This window comes from Thermobia domestica, chromosome 1 (genome assembly GCF_964235325.1).
Source record: "Thermobia domestica chromosome 1, izTheDome1.hap1.1, whole genome shotgun sequence".
Lineage (NCBI taxonomy): Eukaryota > Metazoa > Arthropoda > Insecta > Zygentoma > Lepismatidae > Thermobia > Thermobia domestica.
Genome location: NC_137454.1, coordinates 201950966 through 201962766, shown reverse-complemented (window position 1 = coordinate 201962766; position 11801 = coordinate 201950966). Strand labels below are relative to the sequence as shown.

General features: G+C 35.1%; 1 protein-coding gene across 2 annotated transcripts in view; it reads right to left on the bottom strand.

The window, feature by feature from the left end:
* Nucleotides 1–1570: 1570 nt before the first annotated feature.
* LOC145692843 (neurobeachin-like protein 1) overlaps nucleotides 1571–11801 on the bottom strand; it is a 561942-nt gene continuing 551711 nt past the window's right edge. For both annotated transcript variants that reach the window (XM_081768357.1, XM_081768365.1), the window contains one exon: nucleotides 1571–1727. In XM_081768357.1, the coding sequence (XP_081624483.1) occupies nucleotides 1586–1727 (142 nt within the window). In that variant the 3' untranslated portion in view covers nucleotides 1571–1585. The remainder of the gene's footprint in view (nucleotides 1728–11801) is intronic.

Genomic DNA, 11801 nt, shown 5'->3' with positions numbered 1-11801 from the left:
ATATCTAGCAACTAGCAACTTTATGTAGCAGAAACTTTAACTGGCACGAAACAACTACTTACTGTACAATCAGATCGGAAATTGAAGTAACAACGTTTGTTCGGAGAAATTGGGAGATGTAAAATAATATAATTTACAGAAACAAATAATACGATTTTTAAAATATATGACAAACAGTATGAGCTGCTAATAATGTTGTAACAACAAAATTGTTATTACAGAGTTAATTTTTTCAGTTCCCTTTTAAAAAAGAAACTTAACTGAAGGGACTTTTCTTTTTAATTTTAGAAATTCAGGAAAATATTTAATACTCAAAGATTGCCCAAATGAACGTACATACTAAAATCTAAATCTAGTATTTTACTTGCTCTCAATAGTTTTAACAATAATAATATGACAAGATATGTATTCTATTTGACACGCGCACCCAAACATTCACGTTATTTTTAGATACGTATATATTTAAATATATGTACATAAATATACAAATAATGCGATAAATCATAAACAGTATTTCATTCAATAACAATTACAGTTAATATATATAATATGTATATAGACTTTAATTTTAATTTTATCGTACGCTGATCTTAGCCTTTATGTATTGAACAATACACAACCGTGACAGAGAGAAAAACGGAACGTGAAAATTTTTCCTTTTTCTATCACATAAACATTAATCTCTATTATCACATGACTAAAATTACATATGTCTGCAATAAATGCGAAGTCTTTTGTTTTATACACACATGTATGAGTGTGTACATAGCAATATATATATATAAATAATATCCATTTTTATTTTTATATATACATACACACATGAACATTACATTATCGGAAATGTACACTAACTCAATATATAGAATCTGACTATTTAGCTAAAATCGAAACAACCAGATTAACAAGTTGTGAATGCTTGGTTCAAATCGACAACATGTGGATTAACAAGAAAATGGTTCTTCAGTACTATTAAAAATATAAAATTTTTTTGTACTACAACGCCATCACATTTTATTAATATATTTTTTAAAAAAGTTTTACCATTAGCTCTCGGTATTTCACATCTATTGCAAATTCTTCATACTATATACTTTGTATTTTATGATGTGACAATATAACTTTTTAAGTACAATACACTGCGAGTTTCTGAACACTTGATTCTCTACATGATGCATAGGCCGGTTTTTAATTCAAGTTTATTTTCTTTTACTGGAAACAACTGTGTAACTTTCACAGAAAGTTCCATAACATTCGTTAATAGATTCATATATAAATATCTTTTGCTAAAACATACGTTTGTAACAAATACAAAAAATCTTTCAAAAAACATCGCTCTCTAAAGCTATACATATTAACACACGCACACTATTATACAAACTTGCATATTTGGATTAGGAATTTACTTCATTCTTTGTCGACGAATTGACACGCAATTGCATTTTAATACTATAATTGGATGCAAATAATATACATGATTATTTACATAGTTTCACACGCTATATACAAAGATACTCATTCTTGTCGAGTAATACCGACTTAAACTGACTTTTATACCATGTTAACTGCATCACTGCTGAAGTTATCACTTGGAATCCTTCTTGTGAGGAACTCCTACAACAATCAGTTTCCCATCCCTTAGTGGTAGAAGTAAATGAGTATTCCCCGAGGTAACGGTGATGGATTCTATTGGCACATGGAGTGGAAGGGTTACACTGCGTTTCAACCTAGAACAACACAAAATTGAAAATGACACGTTTTCTGCAATTACTGCCAATAAACTAGTACATCAAGGAGAAAGGCGGGCCTAGTATTTTACGTCGATTTTTCCTAATCACATACTGAAAAAATAATTCAACCTATCTTTGATTCGAGAGGGAGAATGTAAATGTATGAAAGAAACGAAATGAAGGTTAATTATCTTCAAAAATTGCTTATAGAGTGTAATAAATATACTTTAACATCATACAATAGACTCCCGAGTATCCGGCCTAATGTGGCGGAAGGGTAGAAAAAAAAATCCCAAGAAAAATTTACGAATGCAGTACTGTACAGTTATAAACAGGAACAGCGGCAGGCGTACTGTATTGAGGTCCGTTACACACAGGGGCGGGTCCAGGGGGAAGGGGCGATTGACCCCCCCCCCAGAAGAGGAAACTTTCTTATTTTATATATAAATAAAACCTATCCCAGAGTTTGGAGCTCTTAAAAGTAGCTCGTAAGTAGCAGTATTACAACCCACCGACCCCCCCTAGAAGTCCGTCCTGGATCCGCCCCTGGTTGCACACTGACGAAACAATGAACAAGGAGCAGAACACTGCTCTTTTCCTATCACAACTTGTCATTTGCATAACACATAGGAGGATTGTAGCAGACGCCCGCTTCCAATGCCTTGGCAATGTTACCAATGCAACGCCTTGCCCTCCTCATTTAATTACGATAAAAGAAAATTAGGCCTGATAGTACGGAGGTCGAATAGTCGGAGCCGGATACTCGGGAGTCTACTGTAATCCAATATACTGACCTCTGACATATCCTATGACGACCAGAACTTCTCAAATAGTTTGAACATTTCAGAGAAAGTAATAAAATAATTTTAAACTGTAGAGAGACCAATACATAACAACAATAATGGAAGCACCAATTGTAATGAAAGATGATCACTTATTTTCTTTCAACATACAAAATCCTATTCATAACGTAAGGTGCACTCATCTCAATCACTAATATACTATTTTTATGTCTTTATATTATATGTCTTTCAAAATCTTAATTACTTCAATGTATGAGTCCTTAAAGTTGATTCAATCCACGTAAACATTGTTTAGAAATAAACTAGGTGACATTTTAAAACAAATTATGAAATTCAGTGTTGCTATTTATTTGAATCATCACATTGGTAAATTTTAGTAATTTTCTGTATAATCAAAAGATGTTTTATAGAAGAGCTAAGTATTCTAAAATAATATAGAATAAAATTATTATATTAATCAGTGGTTAACTTTTTGTGAATATACTACATTTGCGCGAGTATAAGCCGCAAATAAACTTTGGACACGAGATTACAGAAAAAAAGTAAATCTCGAATCTCGAATGTAGTATTAAATGTACGAGACAGGTCAATTAGACAATACTTGGTGTTGCATCTCTCTCCCTCCCCTTCTTCAACTCATGCATAACTAAGGGTAACTCATTACCAACAGGACAAGTTTTGCATATTGGGAGGTCTGGTAATGTGACTAGTTTAAGCGACAGTGTAAGGAAATTTGAAGTTGATTTATTCGAGAAAAGTTGACCATTTGGTTTGTGAGTAACGACAGGAAAGTAGCGTACTAGTTACACAGTAAAATTTAAAATTCAAATTATTAGCTATGCAAAGGAATACGGAAAGCGGGAAACTGGACGCAGGTTTGATGTTGATAAAAATAAATAAATAAATAAATAAATAAGTAGTGTGCAAATGAAAAGAAATTCTTAAGTAGTTCGAAAAGTCGATGTTTATTTCGAGGGCAAAAGTGCAAATATCCAGATGTGGAAAAAGACCGATTTTGAAGTAAATTTCTTCTGGATCTGATCTTTCATTTCATCCCAAGTGTCTTTCAGATTACCTAATTTAAGCTGTAACAAGCCTTCTCTAAATCAACGAATACATACACTGTCTTTCCGTTGAAGCTTTCACCGATTTCACTCGACAAAGCTAATTGCATATTTGTGATATGTTTCCTTCCAAATCAAAACTGTACAACTTCCTTACTTCTTCACTTGCATAATCTCTTTCACATTTATTTACAACTTCCTTACTTCTTCACTTGCATAATCTCTTTCATATTTATTTATTTAATTACTGCGTGTAATATGAAACTAAGATACTAGCGGAAAACCATTTCGGATTATTCAACATACGATCCACAGAATGTGTGTCTGTAGATGGTATGAAATGGTAAGGCGAATATTCGGACCCAGGAAGGATGGGAATGGGGAATGGCAAAAACTTCATAACTGTAATGCGCCGCTATTTTATAGCTGAACAGTCGCATTACACGATTCTTGGAAGATGGTGAGAGGCATACCGGTCTGCATCAGATGATCTTTAAATTAAAATCTAAAAGAATATTAAAACATTTTTCGAATTGAAATTAAAAGAAATTGATATTATCAAATATGGTGAAGAAGACATTTGTGATTTTGATTGACAACAGATATACTAGAAATATGTATCTGTAAACGAGTAAAGCCTCGGATCCAATGTCAAAAGCTAAAACCAACTATGATTCTATTTATGTTTAGGCCTCTATTTAAAATTTAATAATCAGCTGAAAACTAAACAAGTAAAATCAGTTCGAGCTGGAGCAACTAGGTTAGTATTTTGTTCATCTATTAGGGCCTAGTATTGATTGTCTATATACTAGGGATGGCCAAAATTTTCCGGAATCCGGATTCCGGAAATTTTGTTTTCCGGAATCGGAAAATTTACTTTCCGGAATTCGAAAAAAATCCGGAATTCGGAAAAAGTCCGGAATTCAGAAAAATTCCGGAATTCGGAAAAAATCCGGAATTCAGAAAAAAACCGGATTTCGGAAAAATTTCGGAATTCAGAAAAATCCGGAATTCGGAAAAATTCTGGATTTCGGAAAAATTCCGGAATTCAGAAAAATTCCGACATTCGGAAAAAATCCGGAATTTAGAAAAAATCGGAATTTTTCCGAAATCCGGATTTTTTCCGATTTTACTTTCCGGATTCCGGAAAGTAAAAATTCTGGAATTGGCCATCCCTAGCTAGTAGCTGTTAAAAGAGAAACACAATAATGAATATATATACTGTATTAGTTTCTTGTAGTTGGATATGTCTTTATCACTTACGTAGACAATTGCTACTGCAGTTATTTACTGCTTTATGAGAAAGGTCTTATTTTCACAAACAAAAAAGTCGCCGGTATGTCTCAAACATTATCGCGTTCCCACCTGCAGCTGCTCCAAAGCACTGCAAACTACTTTTTAACCAGACGAAAGGCAGTGAAGGAAAAGAAATCTCAACAAATATTCTAATAATATTCGCTTATTGTCAACATACCTACAGTGAGCGCAGAAAGTGTTCGTACACCGTGCATACTTTATATTGAAAACAGCTAGCATGAGAACGGGAGGTGGAAAATATATATATAACCAGAATTAAGACTACACATTCATACATTTTATTTCTATATACAAGAGAAAGGCCAAACAAACACAATCACTGTTTTGTTCAGAAGAAAAGAGAGAATTCCTGTTTTGTAAACGCAAAAAGTCACCGTACACTTATGCTTGAATTAATGCTTATAAAGTATATTACGTTATTTAATATTTTGTGGGATTACCCTGTGCGTTAATGATTGTCTGTAGTCTTCGTGGCATTGATTTCACTTGTAGTAGTTCGTAGTTCTGTAGCTTCGGGACTGATTATGTCCCATTCTTCTTGAATAGCTTTTCTCAGGCCTTCTTTAGTAGAGAAGCTGTGCCTTCTGATTCTTATCTCCAGAACAGACCATAGATGTTCTATGGGGTTCATGTCTGTGGATTGGGGAGGTGTGCGAAGCTGTTTCAAGGTATTATAGAGTAGCCACAATCGAGTATTTTCCGCTGTATGTTTGGAGTCGTTGTCTTGCTGAACAATAAATTGTTTTCAAGAACCATCTTCTGCGCACTAGTATGGAGATTTTCCTTTAATATGTTAATATTCATTTTGTGGATCATCACTCCATCGATAAGGTGGAGACGGCCCACTTTAAGGCACTAATACAACCCCAGACGAGCACGGACCCTCCTCCGTGTCTTACTTTAGGGACGAGATTTTGAGGATTCATCTCTGTATTCACCTTGCGCCATACCATACGCCTCCCATTGGACTCGATAAAATTAAATTTACTTTCGTCCGAAAATATGACCCTATTCCAGAAGTCTGACCCCTTATCTCTATACTCGTTTGCAAATTTTAGTCTCTTTATACGATTTGTCTTGTTCACCCAGAACTTTTTCCTGGCTACCCGACCATGATATCCATTCTCTCTGCAAATATTCCGCACTGTACTGGCTGATACTTTAACACCGCGTGTTTCCAGATCCGTTGCCAATTGCACAGCACTACTTTTTGGAACCTTTTTTCTTTCCCTAATAATGTAACGTTTATCTTGTTCACTCAACACTCTTGGTCTTCCAGTTCTTTTTTTTTTTTTTTTTTTTTTTCGCACAGTGATAGAAACATTATACATCGCAATTATTGTTTGTACCGTGGAACGAGGCCTGTCTGCAAGGTTTGCTATCTTTCTCAAAGACTTACCCTTCTTATGCAATTTAATAATTACTTTTCTTGTCTCCTCATTTGTTTCTGTTCGGTTGCTTCCCATTTTGACAGCCCACCGTGCAGTTTTTTCACTCCTATTCACAACTAAACTCATGCTGTTACTCGTCATGCTATACAGAGGTGTATACTCAGGTGAATACTAGTGAACCCCAGTTGTGGTATCTTTGTTTCGTATTCGTACGTCAGGTGTACGATCACTTTTTGCGTCTATTCTATACACTTTCTACGGAATTTATTTACTTTCTGACCATTAAACTTGTCTTTGTGGTTCTTTATTGATATATTCATAACGCTTAGTTTTTATTATTCATATTGTGTGTGTTATTACACTTCTTAAATTTTCTGTTTCTTTTTCGCAGGCATTCTCGTTTCAATAGCATAGGTGTACGAACACTTTCTGCGCTCACTGTATGTACAGTAAATACAAATTTATAATTTTTGACTTTACGAAGTATACAATGTAATTGTTCAACAATTAACATAAACAGGCAATCATTAATTTATATTAATATAATAATCAATAAAACTAATAAGCGGGTGATTGATGATTCAGTGGTAGAGTTTTCATCTATGGTATTCTAACCCAAGACATGTGGGTTTTCGATGGCTAATTTTGTGTTCGAAGATTTTCCCGGTGGTAGGCCTACTCTTGGTTCCCTTTCTTATATTTGTTCCATCATCACTCATTAACGAATTTAGTGTATCAAAACTCTATAGCCATATATCCATTCTGTCCGTCAGTGAAACAAACAGTCTCAAGAACTATGATGGATTACCAATCAATTTTGGCCATGATGTACAGAGTCAATAGTTAAGAATTGAGTTCCCTGATGAATGTAATATTCAAACCGGAAGCGGTACAAATCAAACATTTCCGGTTTTAACGTTAATCATTATATAGTAAATATGGTAATAGATAGCGAGAAGCGGTTTCCAGAAATCGACATATATAACATTCATGTAGATAGAATGTTACCCAATTTGTGCATCTGCTGAAAATAATAAGGTATTTAGAGAGCATTTTCCGCTTTAGAAAATGTGTGCTTGGTAAAGAATGTAGAGAATTAGCTGAGTCAGGCACGTAGCTAGAATATGGTAATAGGAAGGGGGGGGGGTCTGTCACGAAATACTGTGGTTATTTACCAGGGGCTCAATCATTCTAAACTATTTTATTGGCAACATATATTGGTTCGTTTAGCCAAGATTTCTAATGGGGGGATGATATGAAATACTGTGGTTACACACCAGAGGCTCGATCAATCTAAATATTTTACTGACAACATACCCATATTGATTGGTTAGGACAATAAAATGAGGATATGTTAGTAAGTATTTTAATAAGAAGCTATGAAGAAATCTCGAGTAAAAGAATATAAAAAAGTATTGAAAAAGATATAGTCTTCCGAGGTCATTCGAACGGTGTCGAGAATTTTGCGTCTGGGAAATTTGCGCCCTACCTCAAGAACAGGGAAAATTGCGCCTGCGATGTACCTCCACTGGGAAGTTTGAGCCCTGCGAAATAAAAGAACCTATTGGAGCTTACGCATTTGCTCGGAGGGGCTGACATTACAGCATAAACAATCCTCCCCCCCAACCATGCCATTTGTGATTTATTTTCATTGTGGCTATATAAGGGGAGAATAAACTTCAATACAAGCCAAAAGAACACAACGGATCAACGCAATCACTGCTTTTTCTAGAGATGATTTTGGGGGAACACTGGCCTCCCCAGAGCTCTCAGAGTGCCTCCTCGGAGGAGACCAAAATAATACGTCTATAATATAATAATAAATAGAATAGTACCAGCAGTGACCCCCCTCCGGAATACTAAGTGTGCCCCCCGGAACATTTTTTCTGAAAGAACGACTGAACGCAATTGTGTGTTTGAAGTGTAATTCCAGCAAGTAGACACACTGTACATAGTTTTCTTGATAATATTACTGAACTGATTTTACATTCACTTTACATTTTCTTTTCTATATTTTGTGTCCTGAAAAGCCAAACAACTCGCAAGGATTGTGAACAGAGATATCTGGGTAGAGCCAAACAGCCTTTTGTAGATTAAATTATACTCTTTGATTATATTAATAAATAATTATATATCAGTCATTTATACTTTTATTGTAAATTTTGTAGTATAATGAAAAATTGTATTTTATGGATTGCCCTTTAGTGAACTAAAATTGTATTTTTTTCATTTGTTCGGAATATTATAACGGATGGAGTAACTCACTGAGACGATGAGAGGCAAGCCTAGTTCAAGTGTGAGTGGAAGTTACTTTACACAATACAAAAATAAGTTGAATTGTAGGGCGCTAACATCCCAGTGCAAATATATAGCCGGCGCATTTTCCCCTCTTTTTGGGGTAGGGCGCAAACATCCCAGTGCAAATATATTGCGAGCGCATTTTTTCCTATTTTTGTGGTAGGGCGCAAATTTCCCGGGCGCAAAATTCTCGCATTCAAGGAAAATATTATGTCCGTGAAGTTGACAAGCCACTTATGTCAGACTCCAATTTCGACTTTAAACGTCGCTAGTGCTACGTTAGTGTTCGATAGTGACGCAAATCGTTAGTACTCCACAGATAACGTGTGCTTTTTAAATAATGAATATAAGTCTTCTAACTGCATGCCAACACGCCCACTTCTAAGAATCATCTCAAAAATGAGGTTAACCGTTAGAGCAAGTAAGTGCTCATTAGTGCCATTAACATTAACGTTAATGCCTCCATCGTACGGCCCTTTGAGTAATAATAACACCACGCTCTTTGCTAGTCTCAATGCGTCCCTATATTCTCGCGAACATTCTGACGTGCCCAAGTTAGTTACTTTTTTTTTTTTTTGCAACTTTTGTTTATCTGTTATTGTTTATTGTTTATTGCTAGTCTGCAGAGTAGTCCTTACATTAATATGCTATTGTCCTTGATAATCATTGCGTATTTACAAGCAGTTTGTTATTACTGTAAGAAGATATAAAAAAACAACAGATAAAATCTACTACTTAACGGTTCATATTTTTCTTTTACAGTACATAAACGATTAATAATAATACTAATAATAATAATAATAATAATAATAATAATAATAATAATAATAATAATAATAATAATAATAATAATAATACTATTCCAGCATAAAAGTTATCAATTGCATCACACTGGCAACAAGCGACGCATATTTTTTCATAAAAATTCGTTTCTCACGATTTTCTGGAAAACTACGTATGATAACATCTTCATTATGTCAAGTTGTTTATCTCAGTGTGATATATGTCTTACCTCTGGACAATATCACAGTAAAACAAAAATTAAATATTAGGAGTACATCGTACTTTTGGACTACATCTCATTAACCATGGGAAGATTGAGTAGTGAATACTTTAGGATGTAAGTTTCAGCTTAACTTGCATCATACATTCCTAGGATTACAAAAAGGAAATTTGTTCGTTTGCATTTGAACAAAATTCTTAGGATTACAAAAAGAAAAAAATAATTTTTCCGAATTCCGGAATTTTCCGATTTTACTTTCCGGATTCCGGAAAGTAAAAATTCCGAAATTGGCCATCCCTACTATATACATATATTATTGAGAATTTAATTCTAGTTTCATGAAACAGCCCTCAAATAAGTACGATGATATGTGAAATAAATGATGAAGTATGAGAATTTTATACAAATATAAAGAAGAAGATAATACGTAATAAATACGTTCCAATTGTAAGATGTAATTTGAAAAAAGACTGTTAACAGTTTTAGAGTTGATCTCAATTAAAAACATTATATAGATATTCATACGTTGTTTCTTAAATACTGCTTAACCTAGTTGACGTCTCATAGACTTTAATGCACAGCTTGAATATTAATGGTCAGTTTTATGCATGGTTGATGGGGAGAGAGATCCTACGTTCTTCATTGTGGGAGTCCCTTCATTTGCGCACCGAACCTCCAAATTTTATATAGTGGAACATGTACCTGTATTTGTGACAAGGTGCATTTCATAACAAGGAAGTACATAAATAATACCGTTTACCTAACATTGTTAGGGTGTTTAAGTCTAGGAGGCTCCGGTCGGCAGGTCCTACACCCAGAATATAGGAAAATAGGAACGTTTTCAAAATTTTAACTGGAAAACCAATCGGGAAAAAAAATCTTAGGAAGACATAAAATGGATGAGAGGACAATATTAAGATGGGTCTCGCAGAAATAGAAAAAGTAGAAACTGGATCCAGTTGTCAATCAAGAACTTTTATGCATGTTGCATTGAACTATGGGTTTCAAATAGAGTTAATTAGTTATTTGGTATGACAATCTTAAGTTTAATGGTCCCAGCACACTGTCTATGGCTACTGTAAACGCACCAGTGTCTGTAGAATACATGCTGCTAACAGCATGAAGCTTTTCGGACAACAAGATAAGTATAGTTAAATGTGGATCACACTCTATGTCTGCAATCCAAGGACGACGCTAACAATCGCCTAAGTATTCTTGAGTGTGACGTATACTGAGGTAGTGAGAGGTAGGATTGTCGTTCTGTTCACTGGCGCTCCGTGTTATATCGTGTCAGTGGTTCATCGGTGTTATACACGATGGAAGGCAGAGGATTCCTATAGCCAACGTGCCCTTTTCAGTGTCTCCGTGATATATCATCGAAGTGCTCCTGAAAAGAAGGGTCATGCAGACCGCCCTACATGGTGGCAGGTCAACAACTGCCAATGAATCTGAACCATCATGGTCTCCTCAACACTAACCAATCGATTTTTGAAAATGGGTCTACCATCCTACGTTTCTCTCGCATGATTACTGCTGGCACCTGCTTATTAAAAAGAACGTTTTCGGTGCTAATGCGAGTGATTGCAGTGGGCACGTGAATGGAGGGTTATGATATTTAGCGAAGAGATTATTTCTATTTTAGTTACAGTGACGGATCTTTGCGTTTACGTAAACTTGCTGGTGAACACGAAAATCTAGGGTGTTCTAATTCGCCATATATGACTAACACTTGCCTTATGGTATTTGATAGGAGAGGAAGAAAATAAACTACATATCCAACTCGGCGTCTGATCTTCATTCAGATAAGCATGTTCATCGTTCATTCGTGATATCAAGTCTATCATCCGAACTTATCTCGACACTTTTTGGGAACTTATTTTCCAGTAGCATGTCATGCCGCAAGGTGAGGATGCGTCCCCACCTGTTCTACCCGGTATATGCCTTCTGGTTTATCCTGTTGGATCCAAGTCTTATCGAACACATGTGGAGCATAGTGGGACTATGCCTCATGTGCCAGTGCACATATTATCAATTTCTATTCAGTATTTATTTATTGTTCTAATTTCACTTAAGAGTAGGTTTAGCCATTTCATTTCAGGCGCTCATCCCATCTTAACCATTTTCTTACCAGTTGTGTCCCGTTACCCTCCAGAACGTAAAAAAAACTCCCCTCTCGTTTTTCTAACTTTCTGGCC